General features: G+C 58.7%; 2 protein-coding genes across 7 annotated transcripts; one reads left to right on the forward strand and one right to left on the reverse strand.

Annotated features, from left to right (window-relative positions):
* Positions 1-1,710: 1,710 nt before the first annotated feature.
* On the reverse strand, positions 1,711-5,281 carry LOC308227435 (uncharacterized protein). 5 transcript variants are annotated; one of them, XR_013958068.1, is made up of 3 exons: positions 3,468-3,842; positions 2,131-2,307; positions 1,711-2,034 (listed from the first exon to the last, which is right to left on the reverse strand). XR_013958068.1 is itself a non-coding variant. In XM_080630016.1 (3 exons), exons 1-3 carry the CDS (start codon positions 5,254-5,256, stop codon positions 1,962-1,964), a joined length of 456 nt encoding a protein of 151 aa, XP_080486142.1. In that variant the 5' UTR covers positions 5,257-5,281; the 3' UTR covers positions 1,711-1,961. The 5 variants fall into 5 exon arrangements, 2 of the variants coding, with proteins under 2 accessions (XP_080486142.1, XP_080486143.1); XR_013958069.1 differs by having other exon boundaries at positions 2,131-2,338; XR_013958070.1 differs by lacking the exon at positions 3,468-3,842 and adding an exon at positions 2,391-3,100.
* Positions 5,210-15,975, forward strand: WDR81 (WD repeat domain 81). 2 transcript variants are annotated; one of them, XM_080630013.1, is made up of 11 exons: positions 5,210-5,327; positions 6,138-9,786; positions 10,015-10,122; positions 10,244-10,434; positions 12,186-12,376; positions 12,623-12,788; positions 12,950-13,103; positions 13,306-14,004; positions 14,168-14,313; positions 14,485-14,664; positions 15,564-15,975. In XM_080630013.1, the coding sequence occupies exons 2-11, from the start codon at positions 6,243-6,245 to the stop codon at positions 15,888-15,890; spliced, it is 5,706 nt and encodes a 1,901-aa protein (XP_080486139.1). In that variant the 5' UTR covers positions 5,210-5,327; positions 6,138-6,242; the 3' UTR covers positions 15,891-15,975. The 2 variants fall into 2 exon arrangements, with proteins under 2 accessions (XP_080486139.1, XP_080486140.1); XM_080630014.1 differs by lacking the exon at positions 5,210-5,327 and having other exon boundaries at positions 5,922-9,786.
* Positions 15,976-17,554: the final 1,579 nt, after the last annotated feature.

The raw sequence follows: 17,554 nt of genomic DNA on the forward strand, positions 1-17,554 counted from the left end.
TGCTGGATGCTTCCAGGAGGAGGCCAGATGCTGCAGGAACAGGGAGCTGATGCTAGAGGAAGCAGATGCACAGCAGCAAGGCTCTGCTTGCTACAGGAAACACTGCACTTACTCACCAGTCACATGAGGCTCTGCAGGAGGAAGGGTAAACCCCAAGGGCCAGGCAAGTTCCCATAGGGACACTTGTGTTGTCAGCCTAAAACCCCTCTGCTCTGACATTCAGTGTGGTCCAGCCCCAGCCTGTGTGCTCGAGAGGTGAGACGCTGCAGTGCTGCTTTGGTGTTAAAGTGTTCGGGCTTGCCCCTTTTTATGTATGAATTTGACCCAAAATACAGCAATTTACATTTCCTGACCCCAGGGGCTTGGTGCTGCTGCTCAGGGCAGCTCTGCCCTGAAGTGACCACATCTTACCAGGGAAAGAGCTGGTTTGCAGCAGAGGTCGGTTCTTCGCAACAGGAGGAAGCAGCGAATTTGAGCACTGCACTGAGGCCCATGAAGTGGGGATGCTGGTGGCTGGAGCATGCAGCTCCTCTCACATCCAGCATGGGAGCTGCTCCTCCTTGCCCTCGAGCACCCAGCACACACACAGCCCACGACTTCTTGCCCCCTTGGTGCACTCCAGGACTTGTTGAGCGCTGAGCAAGTGCCAATTGCTCTGCATGGACTTGCAGCAGGGCAGCTGCGGTGGAAGGGACAGGCTCTGCCTCAAGCTGGAGGTGCTCATCCACGGCCCTTTCTGCTCTGAGCACGATTTAAGGGGCTTCATTTGACAACGACCCTGAAGAATCTCAGCTTCTCACAACCATCAGCAAGCGCACCCAGCAGAGCAGCTTGAGACAAGGAGGAAGGAACCCACAGATCTGCTCCACTGCTACCACTTCATGGACACCAGGCCACTTTCTGCACATCCCCGAGTGCCAGGATTTGGTAAGAGCCCTGCCCTGGGCAGCAGGAGCCTGGACAGGCACATCCAGTTGAGACTGTGCAGACCTGCGTCAGCAGAGCACTGCTCCTCCCTGCCCAGCCTCAGAGCAGGAACAAGCTGTGCTCTTGGCTCCAGACAGAAGCCCCCAGCATCTCCGCTGCTTCCCAGCCACCAAGGCAGCAGCGCCATGGGAGAGGCAGCTCCAGGGGTGCAGAGCCTGCCAGGAGGTGCACACAGAGGCATCCACCCTGCTCTGAGCTGCAATGGGGCCACAGCTCCCCTCTTGCGCAGTGCAAGGCAGGGGGGTCTCTAACGCTGGAGAGCTGCTTCCAAGTCCCATTCAGGGCAGCCTTCTGCTGCTGTTCACCAGCAACGCAGAGCCTGGACCATGGAGAAGCCCATGGAGAAGCCCTTCTCCCAGTACCTGGAAGCCTGGAGCTGCCTCAAGGCTGCCCAGCCCTGCAGAAGGATGGTTCCTGGAAGAGGCCATGTGTGACTCGGCCCTGAGTCACCCGCTCCCAGTGGCCCACACAGGGCAATGTGGGTGTGGAGCTGGCTCCATCCCACTGCGCAGCTCATGGCGGGATTCATCCTGCTCTGGAGCTCAGCAGCAGGTCAGGCCTAGGAGCTACACCCAGCCCTGGACAAACTCAACAACCAACCCTTCCCCCATGGACATGGCATGGGCTGGGGATGGAGCTCTGGCACTATATCCCCCAACCCAGCACCCTCCTGCCAAGCAGGTCCAGCCACCCCATAGGCAACAGACTCCCTAAAACCTGAGCTGTTGAGGAGCACATAAAGTTTAATGCCTCTTTCAGTCTTCTCTAGGTGGCCCTCAGCTCAGTGCCACCCTGCTGGCAATCCTCCAGCCACGGCTCTGTCTGAAGGAGACGCCTTCATCGCAGTTACACTCATCCTCAGCCTTCAAGCGCTGCTCATCCCGGTTGCTGAGGGCGCAGGTCCGGCCAGCATCCAAGGTCCCGGTGATGAGAGTGGCTACATTCAACAGTTCTTCAACTGGCAGCTTTAGCTACTAGAGAAGGACATAAAGCTTGCCACTGAAGAACTGGTGCTGGTTAGCCAGGAGCGGGGCGCTGGGACAGCACCTGAGGGGGGAACACACACGGTTAGAGCCAGGATTGAACCGCACTGAGCAGAGACATCACCCGCAGCAGCCACCCCGAGCTGCTCCTCATCCTTACCCCAGTGCCGAGCCCTCATCCACCACCTCATCTGAGATCCCACAGGACAACCCCTTGAGCATCACAGGGCATCCAGAGGCAGCTCCGACCTCGACCTTGACTCTTCCCATCCTTTCCCTCTCCCAACACAGCCGGTGTGAGAGCTCCAGCACTCGACCGGGCAGGGAAATCAAGGCCCTTTGTGCCAGGAAATAGGAGACAAGAGAACCTGCTCCGGCATGGACCGCAGGTAGGGGTTACGGCATTCCCTGCCTGCTCACCTCGGGCATCCGAGCTGGCATGATCCCACCTGGCCGGGGGCCAGCCCCTGCCTGCCAGGGAGCACACTTTGTCAGGGCACCGCTGCCAAGCCCCCGGCGGGGGAATTTCGGGAAGCGCAGCCTTATTCCATGCCATTTTAATGGAGGAAGAGGACACCAACCCCGGGGCTGGTGCGGGACCCTGCCGCTTCCCAATCCGCATGGAAAAACATCCCCTTTCCCAGCGTTTTGGATGCTGGGGATTGAGATCCGGGAAGTCCCCAGCGTTCAGCCCCGACGGGGGGGACCCTTCGCTCGGGCACTGCCCCACAGCATCCCCCCATAGGCACTCAGCATCCCGGCTGGCCCCAAGCCTTGGCGGGGTAAAGCCGGGTCCCGGTGGGGGGGATCGCGGTGCGGGGTCGGTGCTGGCGGCCGGGAAGCAGCAGCGGCGGCGGCGGGGCCTGGCGGGAATGCCGAGCATTCCTGGCGTGCCGGGTACATCTGGTCCGGATTCCAGCGAGCGGGTCCCGGCCCTGCTCCACCCCCGCCGGGCCGTGAATCAGCACCCGCCGCTGAGACACCGGCCCCGCCGGCACCGGGGGCTCTGCCGGCACCGAGGGGGGGTTCTACCGGTAACAGCGCTCACCCCCAGCCCTTCTCGGTACCGACAGACCCCATCAGCACCGGGGAGAGTCCCGGTGGGAGCTCGCCCCGTTAACAGCACCCGTTGTACCCCCACTGAGTGCCCCCCTCCCGGTGTAACCGGGTCACCCCCCCCCCCCAAGTCTCTCCTCTCGGTAGAACCAACTCCCTCCCCCTCGCAGAAACGGCTCCCACTCCCCAACGGTAACCCCGGTCCCTCCACTCCCCCCCGGGGCACCGCACCGACCCCTCCGCTCCCTCGGCTGCCCGGGATGCCCCGGTCCGTGCCCACGGCGGGGAGCGGCCGCGGGTCAAAGTCTGCCCAGCCCGGTCCCGGAGTGAAGGTCACCCCCGGGGCGGCCACCGCCCGGCGCGGGGCGGCCCCGGCCGCGGCCCCGCCCGCCCCACCAGGACCCCCGGGGCCGAGAACCGCGCCCCGGTCCCACTCCTTACCCCAACTCCCCTTCGCTCCGCCGCTACCGGCAGCGAAGCCGCCCGGCCCAGGCGGCGTCTGAAGCGCTCCTTGAGGGTCCTGAACCAAACCCAGACGGGCCGGGCCTTGCTGCACCGCCCTACCCCGCGGAAAGGTGACCTTCCCCGGCAGGACCGCGGGGCGCCGTGGGGCTACCGGGACCCCCGACCTCCGGTGGGGGGCTCGGCTGCCCTTAACGCTTGTCTCAGCCCGGCTCCACCGGACCGGACCTACCTGAGGGGCTCGGCCCTACCCAGCACCCCGTTGGGCCCGGTCCAGCCCGTGCCGGTACCGCCGCCTCCCTCCCGCCGCCGGCGGCTCCCGTCTCTGATCAGCTGGCGGAGTCATGACGCAGCCACCCACCAACCCCACCCCTGACCAATCACCGCCCCGCCCCAGCCGCGCCCCGCCCACCGCCGCGATTGATGTTCGCTCGCACCAATAGCAACGCAGCACGGCCAGCAGCTCAACCAATGGAAAGGCAAAGGCAGCGCTTTGCCCCACCCACCCCCATAAGGGGAACACCGGGCTCTCCCCCAGCCCTACCGGCGGTTGCCTAGGAAACGGGCGCGCCCATCCCCCCGCGCGGCATGTCGGGAGATGTAGTGCGGCGCGGCGCTCCCGGCATGCCCCGCGCGCTGTGAGTTGGCATTTTCAAGGCGGGGGGGGGGATGGCGGCTCTTAAAGAGCCCGACCCTCCCCAGCGGAGCGGGTCCCTGCCGGGGGCCCAGCGCTGCCGAGAGGCCACTCCCCCCCCTCCCCGGCCCCTTTCAGCTCTTCCATCTCTGGGGCCGGTGGCACAGCCCCGAGCGCGAGAAGTTGCTAAGTCGGTAACCAATCAGAAGTGAGCACTTTCCGCATGAACCAATCGGAAGGCGCGGTGGGCGGGGCCTCGGGAACTCGGCTGACCCCGATGACTTGGCAGCGCCGAGCGATGACTGGACAACTTCTTTAAAGGGGCCGCGCCCTTCAAGTGGTTGGGGGTGGGGGGGGGGCACAGGGATGGTACAACCCGATAACCGGGGCTCTGCACCCGGGGCCGGTAGCCACGGCGCTCCTGCCCCGAGCCCGCCGGGCCAAATCGGTCTGGGGATGGGGGTGGGGTGGGGAGGGGGGAGGGCTACGGCGGCTGTGGTGCCCCTTTAAGGCCGTTTCCTGCCCTTCGCCCCAGTAACAGCTGATTGCAGCTGACAAGGGGCGGAGAGCCAATAAGCTGCTGCGACGTCCCACCCATGTGACTCCCACGCGCCCCCGCCGCGCCATGCGGCGCTGCCCAGCGGGAGCAACCCCAGCCCCGAGCCCTTAAAGGGGCCGCACAGGGTCCGGGCGCACGGGGGGTGACCGGGCAGATCCCACCCCGCTACCCCCGGACAGCGCGGGCTGATTCACGGGGTCGGGACCAGCTTTGCCCGGAGAGCACGGGGAAGTGGCTGCAGGACCCGGCTGGGCTCACAGCACTGGGACCAGGCAGTGCCCGGCCGCTCCGCCCCGCAGCCCGACGGGGAAGGCTCCCCGGGTGACAGCCGAGCCCCGCTCCCCATCACCGGCTCCATCGTGCGCTCACCTTCCTGCTGGTGGGGTCCACCCGGAGCCCGCGGAGACCCCTTTAAGACCGGCTGCCTCGTCAGCGCGCCCGGCTCCAGCTGACAGCCAGGAGCGGCTTTGACGTCCCCGTGACGTCAGGCAGCGCGTCACGGCTCGTGTCCCGTGTGTTCCCGCGGTCCCGGGCACATGGCGGCGCGCCGGCGGCGGCAGCAGCAGCAGCAGCATGTGACCGCTGTCACCTGACCAACATGGCCGGGCAGCGCGGATGAACGCGGAGCCGCTGCTGCCGCCGCCAGGTAATGGGGGCCCGGGGTGGAGCGGGACCCCCCTATGGGGTGCGGGGGTCTCCGGTGAGCGCTGGGGCTTGCGGAGCTCGGCCCGGCTCTGGTCACCCCCACCCCGGTGGTGAGGGCCCTCCACGGGGCTGCGGCCCGGCTTGGGGCTGGTGGTGTGCACGTTGCTGATGGGTGCCCTTTTGTATCACCCCCAAGGGGGTGTGGAGGGGCCACCGTGTCCCCGCCACCGTGGTTCGGGATTGCAGAGGTGCCACAATGTCCTCCCATAGGCCCCCATCATGTTCTACTCTATAGGGCTTATGGGGGTCCCATCCTGTTCCCCCATCAGTCATAGGGCTGCAGAGGTGTCACCCTGTCCACTCCACCTGCTGGGGGCTGCAGAGGTGCTGTTGTGCCCCCCCCATAGTTCCCATCATGTCCCATTCCCTGACCCTATGGAGGTCCCATTGTGTCCCCCCACCAGCCCTAGGGCTGCAGAGGTGCTGTTGTGCCCCCTCTCCCTGCCTCTGATGCTACAGAGGTCCTGGCCTGTTTCCCCTCCACCTGCCATCTGGTCCTACTTCACTGCTATGGAAGCACCACTGTGTCCCCCCACATTAGCCCTGGCCCTGTAGAGGTCCCATTGTGTCTCCTTCTGCAGCACTTGGGCTGTGCAGGTCGCATCATGTCCCTTTCTCAGCTACCATCATACGTCCCCCTCTATGGCTGCAGAAGTCCTCCTCAAGCCAGGGCTGGTCCCTTCTCAACCCCTACCTCCAACACAGCATCTCTTAACCAAGTTCCTAAAACCAGCTCTTATTTTTCCCCCAGGTGGCAATGGGGAAGTGAGACTCACTGCATGCCGCCGGCTCTGCAGGAGCCAGGGAGGCCAAGGACAGCGCTGCGCTCCTCCTCTCACTCCTTCCTCCATCCAGCATGGATGGCTTCCTCCAGAGCGTGGAGAAAGACCTGAACATCGACCGCCGGCAGCTGGCTGCTGCTCCCGACAGGACCCACGTTACCGCCTTTGTCCCGGTCAAATGGCTGGCGAGCCTCAAGGAACGCCGAGTGCTTCCCGGGCTGTGCCCGCGCCCGGAGGGGCTGAGCGAGGTGGAGGTGAGGACGTTCCTGCAGCATTCCGTGCAGAAGCTGCCTGCAGGCTGGACCCGGGTGGAGATCCATGGGCTGCGGAAGGAGCGGCTGCTGTACCCGCTGCGGGTGCAGCCCCCTGGCTCGGAGCAGCGCGGCAGCAGCATGGAGAGCCTGCATGGCTTCATGCAGAGTGTGGCCTCGCAGAACTACCGCAACCTGTGGTGCCGGGCTCACCGCCGCTACGTGCGGCCGTACCGGCACGCAGAGGCACCGCACACTGTGCCGGCACTGGGCGCGCTGCGGGCGGCCCTGCACAAGGCTTATGGCTGCCCCGTGCTGCAGGTGGGCAAGGCTGCACATGGCGCTTCCCCAGCCAAGGAGAGCCTGGTGGCCACCAAGGCTTGTCCCAACGTGCTGCAGGCTGAAGCTCTGCTCGAGTCGGCTGATATGGTGTATGTCATCTACCCCTATGTGCAGTACTGTTTGCACGATATCGTGACTTTCAGCCCGGCCAAGCTCACCAACAGCCACGCTAAAATCCTCTTCCTCCTCTTCCACGTGCTGCAGGCCATGAAGGCTTGTCACCAAGCAGGTCTGGCTTGTGGGGCCTTTTCCCTGCGGGATGTGGCTGTGGATGAGAAGCTGTGCAGCCGGCTCCGGGTGAACTTCAGGGAGTACGAGGGACCTGAGAAGGAGGAAGTGAATGTGGAAGCTGGTCTGGAAGGAATGAGTGAGCAAAGCAGTGCTGGTGTGCGAGGGCAGGAGGCGAGGTGTGCTGCCTGCCAGAAGGACCTCAGAGACCTGGTGCTGCAGTGGGTGCACGGGCAGGTCAGCAACTTTGACTACCTTATGCGTCTGAACAGCTTGGCTGGAAGGAGAATGGGAGACCCCAATTATCACCCGGTTCTTCCATGGGTTGTGGACTTCACTACCAAAAACGGGAAGTTCAGGGACCTACGGAAATCCAAGTTCCGCCTCAACAAGGGGGACAAGCAGCTGGACTTCACCTATGAGATGACCAAGCAGGCGTTTGTTGCTGGTGGCTCAAGTGGGGAGCAGCTCCATGTCCCCCATCACATCTCCGATGTCCTTTCGGATATCACCTACTACGTGTACACGGCTCGGAGGACACCCAAGGCAGTGCTGTGCTGCCACGTGAGGTCCCAGTGGGAGCCCAACGAGTATCCAGCCAGCATGGAGCGCATGCAGAGCTGGACACCGGATGAGTGCATCCCAGAGTTTTATACTGACCCTTCCATCTTCCGATCCATCCATCCGGATATGCCCGACCTGGACGTGCCCTCTTGGTGCAGCTCCTATGAGGAGTTCATTGAAGTCCACCGCATGCTGCTGGAGAGCCGGGAGGTGTCTCAGGACCTCCACCATTGGATTGACCTCACTTTTGGGTACAAGCTGCTGGGGAAGGATGCTGTCAAGGAGAAGAACGTCTGCCTCCACTTAGTAGACAACCACACGCATCTGACCACATACGGGGTTGTGCAGCTCTTTGACCAGCCACATCCTAGGCGCATGGTGGGACCTGCCTATACACCAGCTGAAGCTCCAGCCATTGCCCGGCCTCTTGTTCAAAACATCCATGAGGCTGTGTTTATGGAGGATCTCCAAGTGACGGATGCAGTCAATGGGCTGGTCCTGGAGGCTACTCCCAGTGAAACCAGCTGGTCTGGAGAGAAATCCATGGCTGGTGAGGATGATTTAGAGCAAGGCACTGAAGCTTTGGATTCAATTCCTGCTACCAGTAGAGCTGCTGATCAGCCCTGCGCCACTGTACCACCAGCACAGCCCTCCACCCTCCCTGCTTATGCCACCGAAGGCAAAACCTCAGGGGTCCGACCTCTTCGTTGGAGCAAGGCGGGTGCTGTGGATCAGGCTGACATGAAGATCACGCTTCCCGAAGGCTTCAATCCGCTCCGGGCCCTGGAAGAACTGGAGAAATTGGACAATTTCTTGGTCAAAGGCTTAAGCAGTGAGATGCAGCTGATGGAGCAGCCATGGGAAGAGCCCCCCCTGAGTATCTCGGACCTCTTCCAGAGGGATATGCAAGCTTTGGGCATCCTGGTAGCTGAGATTATATTTGCAGCCAGGATTCGTCCTTCGAAGCCGGACGCCTCCCTGTTGGAGCGGTTCCTGTTGGTGCGGAACCTGTGTCGCTATTATCCCAAGGAGATCCCGGCCCCGCTGCAGCATGTGCTGCATGTCCTGCTGCAGCTGAGCGTGCCGGTGGAGAAGCTGCTGAAGACCAGGCTGGGCAAGGGCACGGTGCAGTTGTTTGAATACAAACCCATCTCCCAGGGCCTCCCTCCACCCTGTCCCACGCAGCTCCTCAGTCCCTTCAGCTCTATTGTCCCCTTCCCCACGTACTTCCCAGCCCTGCACAAGTTCATTTTCACCTACCAGGTGAAGAAGATAGAGGATGAAGGCCAAGGCCGGGAGCTTGTTTTCCAGCTGTGGCAGCAGCTGGAAGGGATCCTTTCTGAAATCACTCCTGAAGGCTTGGAGATCCTCCTGCCCTTCATATTATCACTGATGTCCGAGGAGAACACCGCTGTCTATGCAGCGTGGTACCTCTTTGAACCCATAGCTAAATCCCTCGGCCCAAAGAATGCCAATAAATACTTGCTGAAGCCATTGATTGGAGCGTATGAAAGCCCTTGCTATCGCCACGGCAGGTTCTACCTCTACACAGACTGCTTTGTGGCCCAGCTGATCGTGCGCCTGGGGCTGCAGTCCTTCCTCCTCAACCTGCTCCCGCACATCCTGCAGATTCTCGTTGGCATCGAGGGCTCACGGGAGGAGAGCAAATCCCTCCTTGGTGCAGCTGAAGATGATGAAAGTGGAGAGGAAAGCCCGGTGTCGTGTGTGTTTGGGGAGGAGATCAAAATGGACGTGGAGCACAGCTCGACTGCGCTCGACCTCCTCGACTACACCTCTGGTGTCAGCTTCCATGACCAAGCCTACCTGCCTGAGAGTGAGGACTTCCAAAGTGGTCTCTATGTAGGGGAGTCCCTGCAGCCTCAGGAGCAGGAATCGCTCAGCCTTGGGCGGCTGAGTGACAAGAGCAGCGCCAGTGAGGTGTCCCTGGGAGAGGACAGGCCTGCGGATGGGGATTCCCAGAAGGACAAGAGCAGCTTGAAGTCAGTGGACAGCAGCCAGGACCTGAAACAGAGCGAGGAGTCGGAGGAGGAGGAAGAGGAGTGCGATGAAGAGGAGCAGGATGACTCTGCAGTTGATGCAGAGCTGACGGTGGCCGTGGATGCCGGTGCCTCTGTGGATGTCACCCTGGCTGATGACAGCAGCGAGCCAGAGGATGCAGAGGGAGAGGAGCTGCCGGATCACTCCGATGACAAAGAGCAGACGATACTCCTGGGTAAGACCCTGCTGGGGTTGAGCCTTTCTGCATAGCAGCGAGTGGGAGAAGGGGAAGAAGTGGGTCGAGGTTTTGGGGTATATGGGGGCAGCGGTGATACCAGTGTAAAAGGCAAGGTCTGCACTGAAGTGCGTGGCTCTGAGAGCTGGGGAGCTGCCTGCAGAGCAGGCAGGGTCTGGGCAGCAGCCCAGCCATAGCTCTGTCCTTGGGGCTGTTTGTGTTTTGCAGACACAGCCTGTAAGATGGTGAGGTGGCTCTCAGCCAAGCTGGGCCCTACCGTCACGTCCCGCTTCATCGCCAGGAACCTGCTCCGCCTGCTCACATCCTGCTACGTTGGTAATATCTGCTCCTTGGACCCCTGGGGTGGGCTGTGTCCCAAACCAGCCTCCTGGGTTGCCTTGGTGGTGGCTTGGGGGTATATCCTGCTGCTTCAGCTCATGGTGTTGTCTCTGGGCAGGCCCCACCAGGCAGCAGTTTGTACCAAGCAGCGATGAGAACAGTCCCCTGAGCACAGGAAATATCTATCAGAAGAGGCCAGTGCTGGGAGATGAAGTGTCCAAGGCAGTGCTGGCCTGTCTCCTGCACGTGGCATACCTGTATGGAGAGCCTGTCCTCACCTATCAGTACCTGCCATACATCAGCTACCTGGTTAGTATTGTCCTTCTTCCTCTTCTCGCATGTGTTGGGGTGGGAGCTGTATCTGGGCACAAAGGGGGGATGCACAGGAGCCTCCTGCATATATACTTGTGCTTGGTTAAGCTCCACCTTGGGCAGCATGGGCTGAGCAGATCTGGATGTGTTGGATGAGAAGGGCTGTGCTGATGCAGCTGGAAGAGGCACATTCATTCCAGTGAAGCTCTTCAGCAAGCCATGGATCTACACCAGGCTGCTGCAGCCCCTCCTTCCCCATTGCATCCCTGGGAGGCTTTCCCTATCACACTGGCACGTGTGAAACCAGAGAGAAAGGTTTCCTTTTGCTTTACTGGGCAAGTGTTCCCACCAACAGAGCTGGCACAAGGGTGGGATGGTGATAATGGGCTGCAGGAGCAGCTTGGGCTGCTGTGGGATTGCTGGAGCGAGTGCTTTGGAGGTCTGTATGGGTAGATAGGGGATGAGAGGCTAAAGGAGGGGTTTCAACTGGATAAGAAACACTGGCAAGGCTTTTCAGCTTGAACTTCAGAGCTGACAGCAAGGAGAAAATGGGTGTAGTGCAGCTGGGTGAAAAACCACCATTTGTCCTCAAAACCTCCCCAGGTTTGAATGTTTTTAACAGGGTTATTTGTCACATTGCTTCCTTTTTGGTGGTTCTGAACAGTTTGGTTATGGCTTCTTGTTTTAATGGAAACCTGATCACTTAAACATAGAGGAAAAGAGGCCACAGCTGCTCATTTAAAGGAAACAAAAGGCATTGTCAGTTTTTCCAGTGTTAAAAGGGAGATTTTTCAGGGGCAAAAATCCCATTTTTCAGCAAAATCATTCTCCACCCAGTTGCAATCACAGCTCCAGCTGTGCTGCTTCGCTTTACTGGACTCATTCCTTGGGGGCGCTGGGGGGATTAATACCCCTGTGAACAGCGTTTGGCAACCTGATATTAAAGCAATGAAACATAAGGGTCACAAATAGGATACGAATCCTTCTTGCAGGATTTGGCAGAGCGGATGTTTTGGGAGAGGAAGAGGCTCTGTGATGAGCTGGAAGATGGCAGGTGTACAAGAAACAGAGTGGAAACTGGGATGTGTTTGTGGGTTTTGTTGTTGGCTCTCTCTGTTCTTGGGTGTTTGATTTGTCTGGGAGTTAGGAAATAGGACAATCCAGAAAGAATCTCTTCGTGTTGCTGCTGATGCTGTTAACTCTCTGGCATTGCTGCAGTCAGCATCAGTGTGGTGTCAGCAAAACCAGGGTGTGCTCTTCTGCCTCATGAAACGATCAGCAGATGCATTTCTAGATGTTAGCAGCAGGTTTGTGCTGATTTGTGCTTGGATATTTCATGCAAGGGCCGTTCCTCTGCAGTCTGTGCACCCACGCTCAATGTGGCGTGGGGTGAAGACACTGATTCTTGCTTTAATGACTTAGGTTTCCATTCTTCATATGGTGGCAAACAGTACCCAGGCTGGTGATGGTCTGGGGTTGTCTCTTTGCCCTCTGAGTTTCCCATCTATGGGAGCATCCTGCAGGGAGATGCTCTCCAGAGGATACCCGTGAGCTCGGGAATGTTGTACCCCATTCTCTTTAGGCTCATCTCTTGCGCTGACATCCACGTGTCAGTTTTCAGGCTCATCCCTTGATGTTGAGACTCAGTGCTCAGGTTCCTCTTCCTTTTGAGGCTGAGCTCGGGTGATCCTGGGATGTGTCCTGCTTGGAGAAGTGGTGTCCCTGGCTCTCAATGACTCCCTTTTCAGGTTGCACCCGGTGGTGGCTCTGGTGGTGGCCGGCTGAACAGTCGGAAGGAGGCCGGGCTGTTGGCTGCTGTGACGCTGACACAGAAGATCGTGGTGTGTCTCTCGGACACCACACTGATGGACATTCTCCCCAAGATCAGCCAGGAGGTGCTGCTCCCGGTACTGGGCTTCCTCACATCAGCAGCCGTCAGGTGAGTGCTGTTGTACCTTCAGCATGGGTTGGCACAACTCAAAACCCGGGATGTGGAGATGGTTCTGTGAGGGTCTTTGTGCTCCTGTGGTGGTGGGGCTGCTCCTGCACCAGTGTGCACCTTGCATGCACATAGAGCTTGTGCTGCTCAAGACCTGCTGATAACAGAGACAGAGCAGGAAGCATGGAGTAGAGCAGGGGAAAAAGGGACACGGAAGGGCAGGCTGGTAATGGATGTCCTCTCCAGTTTCCCCAGTGGTGCCCAGGCCCGTATTGTCCTGTGTGTTAAGACCATCAGCCTGATTGCCCTGATTTGCCTGCGGATTGGGCAGGAGATGGTGCAGCAGCATTTGAGTGACACGGTGAGGAACTTCTTTGAGGCCTTCTCGCTGCTGCAGGAGCTGCAGGACCAGGTCAGTGATGTGGGAGAGGTCCTCAGTCATCCCCCTGTACCCAGATGCAGGAATGTGGTGGGAATACCTGCATACACCACTACTGGTGTCAGCGGCATGTAATTGTGCTTGTGTAATTACGTGGTGAGAACATCTCATCTTGGGTATCTTCTCTTGTCCAGAGCACGGAGTCAATGAGCAGCTGCGAGGTGCCAGTGATGGAGGTGCCCCTTTTGGATGGGAAGCTGCTGGATCCAGCTGTGCTGGTGGAGTTACAGAAGGTGTTTAACCCTGAGATGGCCTACATCACCTACATCCCTTTCTCTTGCTTGCTAGGTACGGCTTGGCCACCATCTCCTGGGATCTGTGCTGCTTGGTTTGGGAGCCCACTTCAGGCTGCTTTAGCTGGGAGCAGCATGTGGCTGGCTTGTGGGGAACGCTGTGTTCACAGCCCTGTGCTAACTCTTGTTTTGCTGTTGATGATGCTGGGTGATGGTGGGGATATTCCTTCCCTTGAAGCCACATTCTCCCCCTTCAGGTGATGTTATCCGCACGGTTGTGCCTAACCACTCGTTGGTTGAGAAGCTGGCCAGCCTCTACCTGGAGAACGTGAACCCCAAGAGCCTGCAGGTCGTCAGCCTGGAGCAAACACCCAGTGTGGTGAGCTTAGACCAAGATACACGAGGAACTGAGCCCTTCTCTAGCCAGCACGAGGACAGTCACTCCGGTACCTTTGGGAGCGTGCTGGTGGGGAACCGCATCCAGGTCCCTGTGGACACACAGCGCGAGGGTCTGGGCTTACTTCGCCTCAGTGCTGGCACTGATGGCTTCATCCCCAGCTTATCCAGCGAGGAGAACACCCTGAAGCATGACCTTCCTCGCAGCACCCACATGCTGTGTGGGAACTGGCTGGCCTACTGGCAGTATGAGATTGGGGTGAGCCAACACGATCCCCGTTTCCACTTCCACCAGATCAAGCTGCAGAGTTTCTCAGGGCATTCGGGGGCCATCAAGTGCGTGGCACCACTCAGCAGTGAGGACTTCTTCCTTAGTGGCAGCAAGGACAAAACTGTCCGCCTTTGGCCCTTGTACAACTATGGGGATGGCACCAGCGAGGTGCCACCACGGTTCACGTATGCTGAGCACAAGAAGTCTGTTTTCTATGTGAGCCAGCTGGAGGCATCACAGCACGTAGTGAGCTGCGATGGGACCGTGCACATCTGGGACCAGTTCACAGGTAAGGGGGGAAAAGGTGAGGGTTGGTTGGTCGGTTGGTTGGTCCAAACCTTAAAGGCAGAGGGGCTGTACTGAGAATTGATGGTTCCTGTGCAGAACTGGAGAATTGCTGGGTACCTTCTCCCTCCATCTGCTGCCACAATGGCTCTGTCGTGTTTCCACAGGGAAACTTCTCCGGACTTTTGATGAATTGGACAGCAAAGTCCCCATCACGGCTGTGACCACCATGCCACCTCCCTACCACAGCATCTCTGTGGCCAGCGCTGACTCTGTGCTGCGGTTCATCGATCACAGGAAGCCAGGATTACAGGTAGGGAATCCAGCCCTCTGCGATCCACCCTCCTCCATCCGTGTGCTTAATGATGGGATCACGCCTAGCCCAAAGCCAGCTGTGATGGTTCCATGATCCCATGGTCTCTTGTCCCCTAAGTGCCAGATCCTCCTTGGTTTTGTCCCCCAGTAGCTGGACTTTCTCTTGCAGCACGAGTTTCGCCTGGCCAGCGGGGTTAGCGCTGGGCTCATCCGCTGCTTGGCTGTCAGTCCCAATGGACGCAGCGTTATGGCTGGATTCTCCTCTGGCTTCATCGTGCTGCTGGACACCAGGACAGGACTCATCATGCGGGGCTGGCCTGCCCATGAAGGGGACATCCTGCAGATCAAGGTGAGAGCTGCGATCGGGGGCTGCTCTGTGGTCCTCATTGATCCTCATTGAGGTTGCGTGGAGTATCCTCCTGGCATGTGCTGCTTGGCAGGGCTGGTCTGCTCCGTCCTCTGGGTGTTCCTGCATCAGTGCTGTGTCCCTAAGAGGCTGCTTAAGCTCTTCTCCCCTGTAGTTAGTGCTGTGAGCAGCTTACTCTTGTTCCAACCTGTGCTGAACAGAGATCAGCCCTCCCAGGTGTCTGCAGCAGGGGCAGAGAGGAGTCACATCTCCTGTGAAGAAGCAGATGTGTTGCTTTCTCTGCAGGGCTCTCAGCTCCCCTGGGAGAGTGTCACTCTAATGAATAACTCTTGTCCATATTTACCCACCCTCAGGGAGCAGGGCCAGGGCTCCAGTGTCCTCGACCCAAGCGCAGGTTAAACAAAGTTCAGCAGTGTGGGTTGTTTACCCTCTCACTAGCTAATAAGCAGCTCCAGGCTTCTCCTGCCCTCAGCAGTGTTCTCTGCTGTGAGACAGCCTCCTAATTCCTTTTCCTGAGAAGGAAAATCATTTGGCAGGTTTAATGGAGAGGGAGACTGTATCATAATCTCTATACAGACGATGAATTAGTTGTGTTGGGTGTCAGTGTTGTTATGAGGCACAGCCCGTCTCTGGAGAATAGCACTAGAGGAGGTCGCCAGCTACCAGACAGCCCTGTAGCTTGCAGTGTCCACCTGGATGCTTTGTTAATACTGCTCTGTACCATCAGTTGCTTGGAAATGGCTGGGACTTTCCCAAGGGATTACACTGTGACTGTTGGATTATTGGCAGCTAACCTCATTTGCAGGCTGAGATACAGACTGTGATACAGGCTGGGAGCTTTTATTGCACCACTTGGTTCACTGGCCTTTCCTGTTCTGCAGGCTGCAGAGGGCAACGTGCTCATCAGCTCCTCCTCGGATCATTCCCTGACTGTGTGGAAGGAGCTGGAGCAGAAACCTTTGCACCACTACAAATCTGCATCTGAACCCATCCACGCATTTGACCTCTATGGCAACGAGGTTGTCACGGGCACTGTGGCCAACAAGATCGGTGTCTACTCCATGCTGGAGTCCTCAGCGCTGCCCATCAGCACGACCAAGCTGAGTTCCGAGAACTTTCGGGGTACCCTGACCAGCCTGGCAGTGCTGCCCACGAAATGCCACCTCCTGCTGGGCTCGGACAATGGCATCATACGCCTCCTGGCATAGCTGTCCCCAGCCTGGGAGCTTGTCCCACGGCGCTGGTGGCAGAGCTGAAAGCCAGTGGTGTTCCTTAGGGAGGAGGCAGTGAGATGTGTGTGAGCGGAGGATGCAGGGGAAGGTGTGCTGTTAGTGGTGAAGCATCTCTAACCTCTTTCTCTTATCTCTACAAAGAAAAAAAGCCATAACTGAGAAACCTCCACTGCTGCTGGGAGAGATACTGGGCGTTGTAGGTCACTGTCACCCCTGCAGAGAGGCCTGGAGCTTTCCATACCATGTGTGCCTGATCCCCAGGGGACTGTGAGCTGCCCTCCAGAGTAATATGGACCACAGCTTTCCTCCTCCCTTTAAGAAGGGGTAAGAGGTGCCCCTTGACAAGAATACAACAGTATAGCTACTGCCATCTGCACTTAACCCCTCACTTCCACTCCTGAACCACTGAACATTCCTATTAGGATAGCATAAGCTGGGCCTGGGAACTGCTGCCTTCAGGGCTGTGTGGTGCTGGGCATCTCCTCCTCCTATGGTCTGTGTGTGAAGCCCAGACATGCACTCTGTTAACTTTAGGTTCTGCCAGCTGAGTTGGAGCCTGTATGGGAGGAGGAGAGGTTAACAAGAGCCCTTCTGCTGCCTTACTGGCTCCAGGGCAAGGACTGGAATGGAAATCAGCCAAGGCACAAACCCCGTCTGCTTTGCCATTTCATTTAGGAAAGGGCTGCTGCAGAGGGATGGGTTGGGATGGGAACATGACCCTCTAGGGAGGCCAGAACTACATGCTTCCATGCAGATTTTGCCTTCTGGAGCCGTAGGGTAGGGATGGCCTCTTTGTTGGTTCCTGCCCCAGGAGTGCTGCATCCCATGGTTGTGTGAGGGGTGAGGAATGCTCTGTGTGCCACAGACTGGCAGGGGTTCTCCTTTCTGCTGGTCAGACTCCTGGGAAGACAGGACAGCAGAAAGGTGCTCAGTTTTGTCCCCTAGTGCCCTTCCAGCATGAAAACCAGGAGGCAGGATCCAGCATGGTCTCATTCTGACCTTCCCTTTGGGACAGCACTCTCTGTTCCCACTCCAAAAGCAAGGGGAATGTTCTTTGGCCCAGCTGTAGGAGCAGTTGCCTCACTTCTATTGCAGCCCTTTTCCCAGCCATCCTTCAGCCTAATCAGAGCCAGTATTAGGGAGCGGGAAGCTCTTACCTTGGGCAGAGGAGGAGCCTGCTGTGGGTTGTCCTGGGAGGAGAAAGGGCTTTCGCCCAGCTGCTGGTTCATGTCAGGAACCTGTGGTTGGGAAGGCTGCCTTCTCCTTCCAGGCAGGGTGGGGAGGTGAGCGGTTGGCCCTTGCTATCCTTCCCTACCCAAGGGGAGCTCTCAGTCCTGTGTTGCCTATTAACCATTTGCAATAGATGTAAATACTTACTTCTAATAAACTCTTTGAAAGAGATGCAGAGGTGAGTGTGTGGGGCAGCTCTGTGCTAGAGGGGCCCAGGTGTGGGGCAGGGTCTCCTGCTTTGGCAGCCCAAGCTCCAACTCTGTGTTCAGGCACCTCCTGTGTCCCTGGGTGAGCTGGAGGAGGGATGCTGTGAGGATGCCCTGGATGTAAGGTAGGACCTTGCTGCGCAGGGACTTGGATCTGCTTTCCAAGTGGAAGCAGCTCCCTAAGTTGCAGCAGCATATCCCAAA

This window comes from Psittacula echo, assembly GCF_963264785.1.
Source record: "Psittacula echo genome assembly, chromosome: 15".
Classification (NCBI taxonomy): Eukaryota; Metazoa; Chordata; class Aves; order Psittaciformes; family Psittacidae; genus Psittacula; species Psittacula echo.

What these genes read in the sequence shown, in the direction of transcription:
- WDR81 (XM_080630013.1), top strand. Translation starts at nt 6,243, where the DNA reads ATGGATGGCTTCCTCCAGAGCGTGGAGAAAGACCTGAACATCGACCGC. An exon ending in CCCTTTCTCTTGCTTGCTAG is followed by an intron (nt 13,104 to 13,305) that starts GTACGGCTTGGC and finishes CTCCCCCTTCAG; the next exon opens with GTGATGTTATCCGCACGGTT. An exon ending in CATCTGGGACCAGTTCACAG is followed by an intron (nt 14,005 to 14,167) that starts GTAAGGGGGGAA and finishes GTGTTTCCACAG; the next exon opens with GGAAACTTCTCCGGACTTTT.
- LOC308227435 (XM_080630016.1), bottom strand. Translation starts at nt 5,256, where the DNA reads ATGCTGCTGCTGCTGCTGCCGCCGCCGGCGCGCCGCCATGTGCCCGGG. An exon ending in TGGACCCCACCAGCAGGAAG is followed by an intron (nt 2,308 to 5,050) that starts GTGAGCGCACGA and finishes CCTGGCACAAAG; the next exon opens with GGCCTTGATTTCCCTGCCCG. An exon ending in GATGAGGGCTCGGCACTGGG is followed by an intron (nt 2,035 to 2,130) that starts GTAAGGATGAGG and finishes TTCCCCCCTCAG; the next exon opens with GTGCTGTCCCAGCGCCCCGC.